At 45.3% G+C, this 17,238-nt stretch overlaps 2 protein-coding genes across 3 annotated transcripts in view; one reads left to right on the top strand and one right to left on the bottom strand.

Annotated features, from left to right (window-relative positions):
* The window catches only part of LOC101772144 (PLASMODESMATA CALLOSE-BINDING PROTEIN 5), a 6,236-nt gene extending 2,827 nt beyond the window's left edge, over window positions 1–3,409 (top strand). The window contains exon 3 of one of the 2 annotated variants that reach the window (XM_004965484.4): window positions 2,965–3,409. In XM_004965484.4, coding sequence (XP_004965541.1) covers window positions 2,965–3,118 — 154 coding nt within the window. In that variant the 3' untranslated portion in view covers window positions 3,119–3,409. The remainder of the gene's footprint in view (window positions 1–2,964) is intronic. The other variant, XM_022826024.1, reaches the window with a different exon arrangement.
* On the bottom strand, window positions 3,402–4,449 carry LOC101772829 (RING-H2 finger protein ATL39). The gene has a single exon (XM_004965486.4). It carries the CDS (start codon window positions 4,069–4,071, stop codon window positions 3,574–3,576), a length of 498 nt encoding a protein of 165 aa, XP_004965543.1. The 5' UTR covers window positions 4,072–4,449; the 3' UTR covers window positions 3,402–3,573.
* Window positions 4,450–17,238: the final 12,789 nt, after the last annotated feature.

Here is a 17,238-nt window from a genome sequence, read left to right as displayed (position 1 = left end):
ATTAGGCTTAATAGATTCGTCTCGCCGTTTAGCCTCCACTTATATAATGGGTTTTGTAAATAGTCTACATTTAATACTCCTATTAGTATCTAAACATTCGATGTGATGGGTGCTAAAAATAAGTTAGTGGAACCAAACGCCCTCTTATGTAGCACCTAGCGGCTAATATTTTTTTATGTGCCTGTGTTGATTAGGATGGTAGTTGATTATATGTTGTTGAAATACCAGCAATCATGCTGTCATTGTTGTCAGAACCATCAAGAAAATCAGCCTAGGGTTAATGAGCAATATTGAAGTTAATTTGAAAACTGACAGAAGCAGTAGTTCAAGGTTGATAAGTGGGCTTTTTCCCAATGAAAATAATACTGTTTTCGATTTTGAAATTCCTAATTACATTTATGAAGTTTGTGACTCTTTTCTCTATGACTTGATTATGTGGTTATCAGTTTCCAGCTGTAATAATGCACACCAATGCTAATGTAAAAAGTCCAAATGTTGAATACTCAAGAAAAAAAGAAAGAAACAAAAAATAAATGGAAAAAAGAGAAAGGAAATGAAAAGAAAAATAAAAATAAAAAGAAAGCAAACCTTTGGAAATGTGTGCATCAGAGTTCAGAGCTGCTTTGTGGTTATGATTGAGTTGGATTGTTACAATCCAGGATGAGAAGCTGCCTGTGTGTTTGAGCTTGATTGTAAATCCACAAGCACAAGCTGAACAAACAGAGCCTTAATTGTTTTCCTAGAGAGATGTTATACTGTAGACAGAAAGCTGGTTAAATCAATCTGTCAAAGTTACAGCTTTGCCAATCCTAATGGGTAGATCCTTGAAACTATATATGGATCCATTCCTCTACGAGCTAACATGGGGTTGATACATCATGTGCTTACAAAACAGTAGGGCTGATGCTAAATTGCTAATCTGCACTTGTATAGGTTGCCTCACTGTCTGATCAGCAGCAGTGATCTTATCATAGCATGGCTTCTACTGCCATTTCTAGTGCCCACTATTTGAGGAAGTAGTAGTAGACAATTTACTGCCTGAGTAATTGCAAACTGCAGCATGTACCTTTAGAGCGGGATAATAATTTAGTGCCCAAATAACTGGGGTGTGGAAACTTTCCGGTGTTAACTTAAGATCTTGGTGGATTAACCTGAATATGTTATTTATTAGGGTGGAAGTTTTCTGGCCCATCAGTTGTATCTGTGAAAACAAATTTTCGTTGTGAAAACTGAAACTTTTTCTTCTGACCACTGAATCATTCAAGGAGGACCTTAATCGGTCACCTTTGTCTGACAAATCTAACACAATTGTTTAAGAATTTAAAACCTTTAAACATTAATACAAGTTTTAAGATGGTGCATATCGTTTGTCAAACCTAGCAAATACTGTTGCTACCAACCTATTAAAAAATGGAGCGAGGAACTTTTACATGACACAACAAAAAACCGCCTTTGGTTCAAAGTACATGTCGTTTAGGACATTGGCATTGTCTTCAAGGTGAAATTTTGACCAACAATTTCTATAAAAATATGACCTTCAAAGAAAGGTAATTAAATGTTTGAAAAGTAGTTTCCATGATGAATCTAGTAACATTTATCTTACATTGTAAATATATGTAATATATATCGATAGTCAAAGTTAGTTAAGCAGGAACTCTAAAACGTCATTTATTTTGAATCTGAGGGAGTACATAAAACCTCTTTAGCTCATATAGGCTTTGGTTGACTTTGGCTCCTTTGGTAACCCCTAATTCTGATGAAGCCCTTGAAGTTTGCTGGTTGTCCTCTAGATGGTTTGTGCAATCTTGTCATTATTATGCTGCTCAAGCATTCGTATCTTGAGCATATAGAGTGCATAACGATCCTCTGATGTAAAACATACATCCCAAGTGAAACACAACTAAATTTGATCAAGTAAATGGACTAAATTTGGCACTATCACAGTCTTACAGACGTTAACAAATTTCAGAAAAATCACGGTACCCAAAGTTGATTTGCACCATGGTTGTTTAATTGTCTGGACACTTACACTACTCTTCACCATGACCTGTCATCCCAGTAAGTAGCCCGACCACCTAGTCTAGACTCTGTAGTTCTCTACACGTAGGACAAAGTACATTCCTTCGCTTCTGGACTCCAAGAGAGCCACTGCTTCACCACCAACATATGGAGGTTGGGCAATTATGGTTACGGAGCGAAACTGTGTGTGCAGGTTTTTCTAAGTTATTCACGATAAATCTAATTTCAGCATATTAGTTTCCTGGTTAAAAGTCTTATTTCTGATTCACCCATGCATATGTTATTCATGATAAACCTAATTTCAGCATATTAGTTCCCTGGTTAAAAGTTTTATTTCTGAATCATCCTACCATATGCTCCATTGTACACTGTTCCAACGATTGTGGATTGCAAGATAATTGCTTCTTTTTGGTAAATGTTCTAGCTGTCAGAAGCATTTTGGGTACGTAACTGTTGAAAGTTTCTTTGTAGTTCTAGTCTTCCAAGTACATATTGGTTTTTCTCTTGTGCGACTGCCAGATCACCAAAGCATTGTGGTAGTTTGCAAAATTGATATCCTCCAGCAGTTCAGTATAATTTTAAAATCCTCATATTGTAGATATGTGTACATATTTGATAATTTTTGTGAGGCATTTATTGTCATTCTAGAACAATCTTTAGCCCTGCACACTAGTTAACGTTAATAAGAAATTTCTTTCAAATGATTCATATCTGACTGAAGCATATTTGTTGCTCGGAAGAAGGAAAAAAATTCTTGGTAGATTATTATTGGACAAACAACTGTTATTTTGATCTTCTCTACTTTGCCTACTTGCAGAACCCGTAGAAACTGGGGCTGCTAAAGTGATCTTTTTCATGTTAAACTTCCATATCTGAATTCTCTTTCTGTTAAACCTGTAATGCAAAGTCTCTGCTAAACCATTCCCCTTTGCTTGTACACTGCAGCACTTCCCCAAAAAATGGCAGCTTTACAGGAACAACAACCTACGGTGCGAGTGGTACAGATTTAAGCTACAATTCTTCTTGGAAACCCAACTCCTGGTCGTGGCTCTTACATATCTCTTTATTTGTAATGCTTTCGTTTGTCACACATTTGTGACGAATTTTTTCTTCTTCTCAAACTCTTATTTGCGAGTATGATGAACTCTCAAGCTTCTGGAATGCAATTCATTCTCTATGTGGCAGCCACACTGCTTTGGGAGGCTGCGGAAATGGATAGATTAAAGAAAAAGGGATCTCCGCGCCTGCCGCCTATATAGTTCATCCAGTATTGCTTTGGCCTTTGTATTAATCCTAGCAAGTGTAAATTTAATTATACGATGATTAGTGATTTCTCTGCTCAGAGAGCAATTCACGAATCCGGAATAATTGAGATGTCAATATGCTCGAATTTGCAGTCAAACTCTTCTATGCACATTTGCTTGAAGTTGCAGACAATATATACAATACAAGTACATATGAATGCTGCTTGCTCTTGAAAGCTCAAACCTCAAAGGAGGGGGGGAAAGATCCTAGTAGAAGCATTTGTTGCAGGTGTGAAGAACTGAAGATGATCTATGCTGAAGAAGGTTGAGCGAGCTGCCGGCTTGGCTCCTGGCCGGGTGCTGCGGCGTCGCCGCCGACCCTGCACCGGCAGAGCGGGCACGTGGAGCGCGACGACAGCCAGAGGTCGATGCAGTCGCGGTGGTAGACATGGCCGCACGCCGGCAGCAGCTTCACCATGGCGCCGACCTGGATGGCGCCGAGGCAGACGGCGCACTCGGTCCAACCCGCCGCGCCCTTGCCGCTGTGCCTGACCAGCCGGCTGTACATGAACGCTGGGAGGCTCGCCGCCGCGGCGCTCAGCGGCAGGAGCTCCTCCGACTCATCGCCTTCGCCTCCTCCCGCTGCCGCCGCTGAGCTCGCCGCGAGGGCGAGGCCGCCGTCCGCTGATGGCCCGGCTCGCCGGCGAGCGAGGTGCCTGTACAGCGAGATGAGCGCGAAGGCGGCGGCGGCCGACGCCGTGACCGAGCAGAAGAGGAGGAGGCTGTCTGGTGACACCGCAAGTTGCATCGCGCCGCCGAACTGGAAATGGAGAACGGCGTTGGATTGGATCAATGGTCTCGGAACCTCAACTGGAGGATTCTTTATGCCGCGTGATTGCGTATGCTGGCACGACTGCCTGAGTGGCTTGAGTTCAGATAATTCCCAATTTGACACAAAAGTTCTCTCGTTACTTTCTGATCCTTAATTTTTTTTCATTTCCTATTTAACACCGGGTGTAACTTTAGTTCTTATATGACACTTTATTAGATTTTCCATTCGATTCCTGTTAAATGCCATGTGAAAACCCTCCTGTAAAATTTGATGGTGTTGCAAACCCTCCTGTAAAATTTGTAGAGTTAAACTAATAACAAAACACCGGTTATAAATCATTCTTTATAGCTGCAGAATAACCATATTTGTTTTTTATAAATTCTGTGGTTGTCAAATTCATCTTAATTTTTTTTACAGTAGATATCTTGTGTAGAGGGAAAGATCCTGTAAAAATTTCATGTTCATATTTTAGTAGATGCTTCCTGAAACATTTATTCATCTTAAACGCTAACTTATTTAATAAAGATAATTGCTACTAGGATTTGTAGGCTAACACATGATTATTTTGTGCTTTTCATCAGTAGCACGATCATTCCTAAAAGGTTGGTAAACAGTACCAACACACTACAACCTGTTGTCTTCGGAATAATAAACTTCTAAGAAAGTTATATGTGTACACAATCACCATCAAAATAAAAACTATGTTTTCATCCAACCAACCTTGTTTCGCAAAGAAAAGAAATGGTTATAAGACAAGTGAATGTGGTCCAAAATACACCCTATGCTTGTGCAATAATTAATGAGATGAAACCTACGTTATGAAAGTTTATAAACAAAATCTTATGCATATGCATCTCATGTAGAAGCTAACCTTGTTGACGGAACGTACGAGCTCAGCCCGAAACGCGAGGAAGGACACACTCTTGCTGAGCTGAACATTATCGAGGCAAACCAAGGCCCGAACCAAAGTTTGGAAGAGCCCAAGGCTGATTTAGGGCAAGAAGGCAAGCCCCGTAGCATAACCTTAGTTTCTAAAATTATGCACGACTTATGTTACTTATGTTTGTGCATTAAGTTCGTAGGAGTTGCTTGAAACCTTAGCTGCATGATCCTAAGTACCTATGTTTGAATACTAGCATGATAAGTCATGTAGTTGCTATGCTAAATAGGGACTCGGTAAAAATCGAGTGATTTCCTGTCACTTGCAAGCTATAGGAGTTGCCTGTTTACTTATGTTGGAATCATAAGGTTGATGGGCGGGGCTAAGCAATATGGATAGAATTGGTGGATTGCCCCCGTCTGTGTAAAAGAAAGATGCTAAGGTCGAAATATGTTAGAGCTGTAGTCAAGTGTTTGAAAGTACTAAACTCATATCTAGTATGTGATGGGGAAGCCTAGTACCTGATTGAACCGGGACGTAGGCATACCTTCCTACTCTCTCTAGAACTGGGTTCCCTTGCAGCCACATGTGGATACAAGTGCAGTCACGGTACGACGACGTTCCGGGACCGTGGGGCATTGTATCCAAGGGAAGTGGGCCCTGGCCACGTGCCTGGGGATTGATGGGGGCGGCTGACATGTGTGGACCCGGTGTGGTACGCATATGTCGTGGGTTTAGGTTCACCTTGTAAGGTTAAGAAACTCGATTCGAATCGTCTGCCTCTTACAGTTTGAGACTACTTGACTGCACTTCTGCACCGAGTAAGAAGAGGAACAAGTATGCTGATTAATACTGATGATTGAATTAAATTGCTTGTTTTACCATGCTTGCTTAGAATAGGTGCTTACCGAGAATGGTTAATCAACTAGAACTTGATACTAAAACTTGAAAGTAAGGATCCATTTTAGAAGCTGTTGGCAAAACAAACCTCTCAGCCAAAAAGCCTTGCATGTCTTGGAGTCGGTGGATTAGATACCACCTGATGGGTAAGTCTTGCGGAGTATTAGCATACTCATCCTTGCTTGTGGCTATGTTTTCAGGTAATGACATTGATAATGTGGTTGCTAATGTGACTTGGTCGTGCCATATCTCTCCGGGATGGACGATCGAGTGGGACCCGTCCTCGGTGGGTGAGGACTGTGGTGAGTGATATCATGGTAGGCTTCACCATGGTATTATGCATCGTTGTTAGAACTGTCATTTTCTTTTTCCGCTGCTCGAAACTCTGAACAATCTTTATGCATTTGAACACTCGGTTGTAATAAATTAATTTGGGACTTGTAATACATTATCTGGATTGTTGTAATCTCTGGACTTGTCTTCATGCGAGTATGCTTGTTTTGATCGGAAATACGTGATTGTAGTGGGTGAAACCCAACAGACTACCATTTTGATCCGATTAAAGTTTCCTTTCGTATTTGAGGTGATGTTGAGCACACTTGAGCCGAGTTAATTTGGGTGGTTCTGCCACAGCCATTGGCGCGGAGGACATGCCAGTTAGTTGGCGTGAGGAGCTTTTGAAACGGTTTGCCCACATTCCGCGGAACGATCAGGCCGACCCGTACCGTACCTTCAGCTCCACACACGGACCCACGAAGAAGTGGCTCATGCAATTCAGTGTGAGTACTTATTTACCTATCTTTTCATTTCGTTATCGCTAAGTTTTGTGAATGTGTGAAGTAACTTTGTATGGTTGTGCAGGCCGACTACATGAGAGCCGACGCCGCCGATGCTATAGTTGCGAGGCACTTGGAGGCGTACTTACTGTGGCTCTTTAGATGGATCATGTTCTACACTTCCCAAGGGAACTCGGTGCCTAAGCACCTCCTCCCTTATGCGAGGGGGATAGTGGAGGCCCCGCTTGACGAGGTTCCACAATACAGCTGGGGTTCAGCTGTGTTGGTAGCGACCTATAGGGGGCTTTGCACGGGCTGCTATAAGGTAAACTTGGTGGAGTCTATCTTTGTTGGTTGCCTGTTGCTTCTTCAGCCTTGGTCGTACGAGCACTTCCCGATAGGTCGGCCACACATTAATGTGGAACCCTACCCAGAGTTGCCTTTCGACCATGATGACGTTGACAGACCCACAGTGGGGTTGATGTGGTGCTTGAGAAATGTACGATACTAAACCTATAATTACTTTTCGTACTCAATTCATATGTTGCATGCATTCACTTTTTGAGTACTGAACCTGTTTGTGAAATAATTTTTTTGTAGGGATCATGGGTTGGAGTTCAGACGAAGAAGTCGTATCCAGACTTTGTCGGGCAGTTCGTCGCTCTTGTCGACACTGATGTCAGGTGGACACCTTACACCACAGCGGACATCCATGCCCCTGCCCCGCATGGGCTGTCTTTGTTGTGCCTACGAGACCGAGAGTACTGGATGACGAAGAAGCCACTGGTGTATGACATCCACATCGAGGAGTACGCGGTACATCGTGTGATGAGGCAGTTCCACCGGTACCAGGACTCCCCACTTCCTGTTACTCACATTGTCCCGACTGACGTTCACAGGTAAGCCCCATCTAATCATTTTCTGTGTAATAAAGATTTTACATTAGTCTAACCCGTTGCACGATGCATATGTTAGGTGGACACGTCAAGGTGGTGGTAGGCTAGCGACGCAGTGGGGTCCGAGGATGGTTTCGTACGTGGAGATGTGGGTGGACTCTTTGGAGAACTTAGTGCAGGAGGACCGTCCACACTCCAACGACACTTTCGCAGTGTACCTGCAGTGGTACTTCCCCAGGACACGGACACGCGTCATGCACGTTCCTAGGTAGGCAGCGACGGAGACTGCACCACTGATGCAGATGTACCCGCGTTCCAGGGACATGAACTTCGACATCGTGGTACACTTTTGCATCATTTGCTACTCAAACTTCTATGGATTATGTTGCACTTTGTATGGAATATGGTGTGCCTAACTAGAACTATGTATTGGCATCAATACAATGTTATTGTAGCGGTTCAGGTGACGGTGAGGACCGGCATGGAGCAATGCTGGACCATGTCTCCGCAGGAGCACGAGTCGACGTACAAGAGGATAGAGCACCTCTATACTAGGTTCCCTGCGGTCCATCAGCTGCTGTGGTGGTGATGCCGACGTTCTACTTCCACCACGGGCTGCCTACCCGGGGTCATCTTCAGCACCACCTACACAACACCCTGGTTCGGCTTCAGCACCACCTACGCACCACCCCAGTACGTCTTCTGCTGCATCCACACGTTCGTTGTACCCCGCGGCATCTTGTGCACCATAGGCACATGCAGGCGCCCCCCGAGGCGTGGACTCCTCGACATGCACCATCTTGGATAGCTGCTGTAGCAGGTCCTTCCACTTATGCGTCGGGTCCACAATATTTGACCCCTACAAGTACGTGTTCGTTACTTTGTCATTTTCCATTCACAATTATTCTCTAATTGGTCGTACTAACTTATAATTTTGTGACAAAGTTCCGCAGTAGTTTAGAGGATATAGTGCAGCAGGACCGTCTTCACGTGAACTCCGTGTGGAGGACTTAGGTGCATCATCAATACATGCATTCTATTCTATTACAAATACGAATCGAAATTGACAATAACACTTCTTGGTTCAATAACAGCGTACAGAGGCCATGGAGGGACCGATGAGGAGTCCGTAGAGGACGAAATCTAGAGGATGTGTTCCGCATGGGTGGACTCCTTTTTCAGCTACGACGCTAAGAAGATAGGTCCTTCGCAGTTGGGTGATGCATCAGTGCCTCTGACATAGGACTACACCCAGGAGTTCACAACACCAGCTGCAGACGCACCAAGATGTTTGGCTCGTGAGGTTGCCCCTCCGGAGCCCTTTACGTACGATCGGTTGCAGACTAGAGCAGCGCACCGGGCCGCGAGACGTGGTCCAGGTACTGTGCATCACAAGCGAGGACGCATTTAGTCCATCGGGCATCCTTTACGTTTTTTAGGCTGGTGCAGGCTATGATGTGTACGATGTTGTAGACTATGATGTGTGCTCCTTTGCAAACTACATTATGTAGGATAGTGTAGAGACTTTGATAGGTAGGCCGATGCAGACTATGATGTCCATGCATGTCCTTTTCCTTTTGCCATTATGGACATGGTCCATGGACCATGTCAGTAGTGTTCTATATATCAGACGTTTAGGCAACATTCAAAGGCACTACTAACACTTCCCAACCCGAATCCAAAAGCTTGTAGTGAGGTTGTGTCTCCATCTAAGAAATGTCGTCGTGGAGGGATGAGCAAAATGGGATTGCACCATGGAATGAGCGCCCCAAATGCGACTGCGGCTTCCATGGGTGGTTGCAAGTATGGGAGGATCGAGTACCTAGGGGGAAGAAAGGGTGTAGGTAGTTCAAGTGTCCCGACATTGATGATGATTTCAAGGTCATTCCATTCATAAACATTTTAAATATGTTTTCTAGATACCGATACCTAGAACTAATCACGAATGAACATGCAGGCATGCACATTTATGGAATGGATCGACACTAGGCCTTTAGGGGAGGTAGGCATAATCCCAGCGGTGCTAGAGACCAAAGCCCAATACTATGGTAGGTTGGAAGTGGCTCGAGACGTGGCACGTGCTACTCGGCTTGAGCAAGAGCGACGCATCCGCCAACAACAGATCCATTTGAACGGTAAGGAGGATGAATTGCAGAGGCGGCGCGACCAGTTAGGTGCTCGAGAGGCAACACTGAAATGGCAGGAGGAAGAATTCAAAGCTCGTCAGGTGCAACTCCTCCAATAAGAGCGATAGAAGAAGATGAAGAAGCAGGAGGCAGAATGCTTCTCCAAAACAACGAGGAAGGGGAAACTTCCCCAGTTCACCCAGTAGAACGTTAGTTTTGCTCTACCAGTTTACATTACCTAAGGCATTTTATCCTAGGGAATGTGCTCTTTAGGTTTGTCATGTTGGGCGCCTCAGATACCATTGTACTGTTGTTTGTACTGTGATAACGTTTCATCTCCTTGCTTCAAGTACTCAGATTCCACACTATTCCCATTATACTGCTCTGCTGCCTGTACAATACTCAAATAGTGCTAAATCATTGTTGACGTGAAGCATCACTGAAAAACCTACACTATAGACTGCAAGGACCCTAAACGTGAGCCTTCTCAAGCAGATGGGACTCGACACTGAGCCCTACGTCCCTACACCTGCAAAGCCTATATCTAGCCTTCTTCAGGATGATTGAACACGATGGGGTACTAAGCACATGGGGGCACAGTGCATATCCATCTCAACAATCCTTATATTGGACCTCCCTCTCTCGTATCCTTCCACACCACTCAGCAGGAGGAAGAACAATGGCATCCGCAAGAGGAAGAGGTCATGGGAGAAGGGGAAGGGAAGGGGATGCTCCTATTCCCACCATCACTTGGCCAGGATCTTTTGGCCCAATGGAGTATGAGGCACCCCTCGACGACTTCCCTCTGTATGACAGGGCTAACTACGCCCCTCCAAACTCCCTTAGGCCTTATGACAACCGCCATGATGCATGGACAATATGTCACCATGGCGTGGCTTGTGTCGTCTAGCTGTCTGATGGCTACGGTGATGGAAGCCGACATTTCTTTCGATGCTCGTATGGCTTGGTGAGTCAAGTTATTACTTCCTTACTCTTGCTAAGCTTTTCGTGCTACAAACTAACATCATGTTCAATCTTATCTCGATGAAGGAAACTGCCGCTATGCGAAGTGGGTCGATCCTCCACTTCCTAAGCCAACCCAAGAGTACATCCACTACCGCAAGCGCAAGATCTTTGACCTCGAGCGTAAGGTGAAGGATCTTCAATCCGAAGTTGATGCAAATCCTTGGGTGGTTAACATTGCAGGTGACTTGATTTGTACCGATCCATGGTGCAAGTGCTCCTACCACCACAACAAGGATCGCCCCCCATCTCCACCATCCTTTGGGGGTGCTGGCTAATATGAGGCTGGGCCCTCCCAGCTCTCGCAAAGCCAGTTCTACTAGAAAGTAGAGATGACTCTATCCCTAGCTATTTGAATTACCTAAGGCATGTTAGGTTTAGCACTGGCACATGTTTAGGATAGCATCTGTGCTGCACATGCCACTACAATCTATAATTAATTATTCACTCTAGAGTCGTTGGTGTTCATATGTTATGCACGAATTTTGTTTCTATCTGTTGTAATTTGGCTGGAAACAGCAATGTATCTAATGGCCGGAAGTTAATTCATTTTCAATTATTTCCTTGAAGCACTGTACCTATCTCAAATTAGGAAGTTTCATATTCCAACCAATATTGACATATTCGAATATTTAGTGCTCCAATGTAACTTTATATTTTTTTGAACTCGAAGAAAAAATTACAAGAAAACAAAATAAAAAAACTAAGTTATAGCCGGTTGAAATGTCTATAGCCGTTTCAACCGGCTATAGCTGCCTCTTCACAACGCAACTGGCGGTTGCCTAGGTACTGCCGTTTCAAACGGCAATACTGCCATTTCAAATGGCGATACTCGGCTACCGCCATTTCAAACGGCGGTAGCTAGGTTCACCGCTCCAACCGCCATTTCAACTGGCGGTAGCGTACCTACCGCCGTTTGATCCGGCGGTAGGGGTCCATTTCTGTAAATTTTTGGATCGCCTATTTATTTCTACAAATTCGTAAAAAAATATATAAAAGTAAAAAAGAATTCAAAAAGGCAGAGCGAACGAGCAGTGGCTCAGTGGGCTTGTAGTGGCGAGGCTGCCCGCTAGCGTTCAATCCCCTGTGATCGCAACACTGGTGTCGCACCTGGGTGTGTGCTATGCAGCACCTTAACAAGAACAGTCTCCGCTTGGATCGGTTCCAAGCGTCCGCCTCTCACGCGTGAAACCAGAATGGAAACATGATGTGCCCATTGCCTACGGACTTAGAGGATTCCGGTGATCTTAAGAAGGATGCGGTCTTGGGTCTGAGTGTAGTTATAGGTTTATTTGTACATGGGTGGTGTGAGTGGTGTGCGTGTGTTGAGTGGGCATACGTGTGTATGAACAGATACTACAGCTGTACCCAGATCAGAGGCGTTCAAAAAAAAGGCGAAATCAATGTGGTTTGTAGGCAGGAGCTTTTTTTTCCAAAGCATAGTGCAGATGCAACTGCTCACCACATGCATGCACACTCGCCCTTTGCAAACATACGCACGCAACCCTACCCATATGAGCACCTCCAAAATAGTAAGCTGGTAGATCCTCAAGATATATGAAGTCACCACTGACATCTCGCTATCGACGGGCACGTCGTCTACCACTGAAAGCACAACACAATTTAAATTTTGGAATAAATCTAGGAAAATACGAGCACCAGTGCTGAGTCAAGGATTCGAACCCTGGTGGGCAAGTTCCACCACAAGAAACCTTACCACGACAATTGTCGGTGTTTATACCCAGCAACCTACCGAGGGGCATCCCGAGGTAGTAGATTTGTTGGTGGGGGATCACCGGACCTGGAACTTGAAGGTAAAAGTGAGGACACACGATTTAGATAGGTTCGAGCTGTCAGAGTAGCGTAATACCCCACGTGCTATTTGGGGTGTTGTATATTGCGCCCTGCGCTTGGGTGTTGAGGTATAAGGATTTGCCCTATGTTGTTTCTGCTGATCTAGATAATCCTGCCCTCTTTTATATACTCCAGGGGTGGGATAACTAGTTGGTTACAAGGAGGATTCCTAGTAGGATTACATGGTATGAGTCCTAGTAGGATTATAGAGGAATCCTACTAGGAGTCCATCTTCTTCCTTTCTTTGTGGGTACTGAGGATCTATCCCCAACAAGTCCACAAGCGCTTCATAGTCGAATGCAGCAGTCTTCGAGTACTTTTCAGATCCTCGCCGAGTAGTTTTAGTGCTCCTCGAGTATTTGTCTAGCTGAATCTTTAAAATTTCTCAAAGCTACCATGAGGCTATGGTGTGCTCAAAGCCTTTGATTGTCTTGATTCTGTAATCTTCATATATGGAGGGTGGCGAAAGTTGCACTCCATATGGAGTAGACCCCGAGCCTTAGGTTGAATCGTAGAATCAGGCTGAGGGTCAATAAAATCTTGAATCTTCTTCCTTTATCTTGAAAAAATCAATTGTTGAGTGTAGTTTATCAGCCCCCGAGCCTTGAAATGATTGAATAATCAATTCAAGGAGCTTGAATCTTCACACAAGTCATCATCCGAGTAGTTTTGCGGCGTCCAGCCCCCGAGCTTATGTGCCAAGTGAGCCATAGGAGCCACGTCGAGTAGTTATTGGCGCTTAGCCCCCAAGCTTGAAAGCTACCGGAGCCATTGGAGATATTTTGAGTAGTAATTGGCAATTAGCCCCCGAGTTTGGGAACTAGTTGTACCTTTGGAGGTACGCTTAGAGTCCTGGAGTGTCATCGCCGAAGCTTGACCTAATAGAAAAGATGCATACATTATGTAGCATATTTGTAGAATATTGAAAACTATCGAAATTTATCCAATGATCAACACAAAATGTTTTGTGTCATGCTCTTGTTTCGGCCATATTTCTCCTGAGTAGTTAGCTTGTTGTGTTTAGGCTCTCAGGCTCTGTTTAGCCGTAGCCACTGCGTGGCGAGATCTTTGTCTCTTGTACGTGTACGGGCATTGCCGTTTGCACAGCTGAGATCTTTGTCTCGTGTATGTGTGGTAGCATTTAGATATGACAGATGATCCGAGGCTTTCATGAATTAAGTCGTGTTTTGCTCGAGAAGATTATTGACCTTAAGAGAAGATAAAAATCAGTAGTAGGTATTGCGACAAAAGAGACTGCGCGATTGCGCGCAAGAGTTTGCTGCCTTTCGGCGAGTAGAGCGCGTGTTGTGCGCAAGAGTTTGCTGCTCTCCGACGAATAGAGCACGTGCTGTGCGCATAAGATTTGTGCCTTCTTAGGGTGTAGCCGTTGTGAGCCTCCAGTATTTAGTCTATCAAATTTGTAGCTATTGCCTCCAAAATTCAATGTACCAAACCCGTAACGGTGCCTCCACAACTCAGTGTACCAAACCCGTGGCCGTAGCCTCCGTAATTTGGTATACCAAGCCTGTGGTTGTCGGTCAACATGCCGTAGGAATAGTTGGCAAAGTGTAGCTTTGGAGAGAGACGTACGCAAATACGTAGTTGGGGTGTTGCCTTGCATGCGGAAAACAAGCTGGAAAATAATTAGAAAAGTGACTTAGCATGATTCATGGATGATTGTTGACAAAGCCGTGGTGGTTGTCGATGAAGCCGCGACGGTTATTGATGCAGCCGACTAGTCGGAGTCGATTCCGACTAGTTGTCAATGGTGCGAGGCCCGCCCCCGACTAGTTTTCTAATCAAGACGAGTAGTCGAGGTAGTCATCGACAAATCGGTGTTGCCATGAAACACCCAGAGCCTTCTAGTGGTCCTTTATGTGCGTGTAACATTTTTCACCAATTGCTTCTCACGGGAGAAAACAAGTCCCAAAAGGTAATCATTACTCCATCTCGGTGCGCGTGTTGCAATAAGAATGGATTTCTTTCTCTCTACTGATTGAATAGCAGCATGATTTTATTTTTCCGCATCGGATGTGAGCATCTGGTTGCTTGCTATTGCCAGTAGCGGCAGGTGGCCACTTTGAGCGATTCTTTTCTGCCTCGGATCCCGACTCGTCATTTTTGACATGGATTCGGCAAAGGAAGCTGCTGTTCGGTTACCATGAATCGGAAACCACGTTGCGCCGGATTGATCTTGATAATGAGGTCCTTCAAGTTCGCCGGATGATCTTGACGATCACCCCTACTTTTGTGCGCCAGATGTTGGTGTTTTAACCCGGCAACCTACTGAGGGGTATTTCGAGGTAGTAGATTTGTTGGTGGGGGATCGCCGGACCTAGAACTTGAAGGTAAAAGCGAGGACATGCGATTTAGATAGGTTCGGACCGCCAGAGTAGCGTAATACTCTACGTCATGTTTGGGGTGTTGTATATTGTGCCCTGCGCTTGGGTGTTGAGGTATGAGGATTTGCCATCTGCTGTCTTTGTTGATCTAGGTACCCCTGCCCTTCTTTATATACTCCAATTGGCGGGATAACTAGTCGGTTACAAGGAGGAGTCATAGTCGGATTACGTGGTATAAGTCCTAGTAGAATTATAGAAAAATCCTAATAGGAGTCCGTCTTCTTCCTTCCTTTGAGGGTATTAGGGATCTATCCCCGACAGCGATACAACCACGTTGTCTACCTTCACTGCTACTCCACCACCTGTGCTGCCGCGCACCGCCTCGCCATGCCTTTTCTGCCTCGTCTGGCGCCTTACCGTCGTTGGAAAAGAAGATAGCACAATTTTTTATATTGTTGATCTAAATTTTATAAATGTTGAATATATTCTCTTAAAATATTAAAATAGGTTAAAAAATGTTGATAACTCATACGAATCCGAATTCTCTTTTTATTAAGTCTGTATGCCAACTCAGCTAAATCATTGCCATTTTACTTGTACACTGCATCACTTCCCCCAAAAATGGCAGCTTTACAGAACAACAACCTACCTACCGTGTGAGTGGGTACATATTTAAGCTACAATTCTTTTTGGAAACCCAACTTCTGGTCTGCCATCTTTTAATTGTTGAAATGGCGAATAAAACTAGACCTCCAATCCAAATCCATTTCACGGTTTCATATATTAGCATCCCATTTAAATTTGTATCTAAGTGATAAGTGAAAGTTGAAATATGTGAGATGAAACACAAACACTCAATGAGAGTTTCACACAGTTTCCAACATGTTGGAAACGGTGAGCATCAAGTTAAAACTCCTCCCATCTTACGTCAACAATTTAACTTATGTAGCACCTCATTTAATTGGGATGGAACCATGTGAAACTCCTTATTGGAATGGCCTTACGTATCTACTGTTTGCTTTCGAATGTCACGTTTGTAACAATAATAAAGCTTGGTAGTAATAATTTGACAATAATGTTTTTTCTTTTCACCGGGCAAATGCAAGTTTCTATCCATTTACCGACATGCCAGCATAATTTTGGCAAGTGAGGAGTGTGTCTTCTCAAAGAGCATCGAGATTATCAGAAATTTATCATGTTGGTTCTTTCCTGTGAATAACTCACGTTGAAGCAATCAAACTCCGTTCACCAATGTTAAGTTTAAGCATTTTAGAGACAATGTGCATTAAGAAAAGCCTCTAAGCATGTCACGCGCACAGCGTTAAAGGACAATTCGGTTGCTTGCAAATTGAAACATAGCTGACACTAATATAGTCCATCAATTATCAATAGAGTGAAATGCACCAGTGCCCCTCCAACTTGTCACGCTGTGCCAAATAGGTACATCAACTCTGAAAACGTATTTTTGGATGCCCAAACTTGCTAATCGTGCCAAATAGGTCCAAATCCTAACAATTTGTATTAAAACACTGATTACACTATAATTAGCCCCCCTCTCTCTCTTCATATCTCCTCCCTCTCATCCTCCTCGACGCTCTCCCCCGAGCTCGACGCCACCATGCGCGCGGAGGTCTCCTACGGCAGCAGGAGCGGCACGGTCTCCTACGCCGGCATGGCGGGGAAGGAGGATGTGGTAGACGGCGCGGGGGAGGAGGTCGGGCGGCGGTGGCGAGCCGGTGCCGGAGCCACCCACCGCTCCTGATGCCACGGCGGCGGAAGCAGAAGCGCTACCGTCGGCGGCTGACGATGCTGCAGCTACAGCTTCTGCGGATGAGCCACCGAAGGCTGAGTGCCGGTGGACCGGCGGCCGCAGCCCTCCTCCGCCCGCTGTGGGGCTCGATGGCCCGTCGGCCCCGCCACAACCTCCGGCCACCGCGGCTCGCCAGTGGTAGCGGCCTCCCAGCTCACCCATGTCGCCCCCGCTCAGTGCCCACGCAGGCCGTCGGCCGTCGCCCCTCACCTTGCTCCGCTGCTCTGCGACCGTGCCGGCTGCCGCCCTCCACCTCTCCCCGCGCCGGTGGCTCACTCCGTGTCGCCTCCCAGGCCCCAGCTCACTCATGCCCATGGCCTCACGCTGGTGGGGGCATCTCGCCTCGGGCCGCCAGTGACGAGCTACGCCAGCCGCCCGAGAAGAGCATCAACAGGAGCCGGGGGAGGAGGTCGAGCGGCAGCGCCGGCCAGGAAGGGGGAGGAGGCTGGGTGGCGGCGCTAGCCAGGAAGTGGGAGGAGGCGGGCAGAGGTGCTAGGGAGAAAAAAAGAACGAAACGTCAAGCTCCATCTTGACTG

Source organism: Setaria italica, chromosome IV (genome assembly GCF_000263155.2).
Source record: "Setaria italica strain Yugu1 chromosome IV, Setaria_italica_v2.0, whole genome shotgun sequence".
Classification (NCBI taxonomy): Eukaryota; Viridiplantae; Streptophyta; class Magnoliopsida; order Poales; family Poaceae; genus Setaria; species Setaria italica.
The sequence above is the reverse complement of the archived record's forward strand: the minus strand, read 5'-3'. Positions and strand labels throughout refer to the sequence as shown.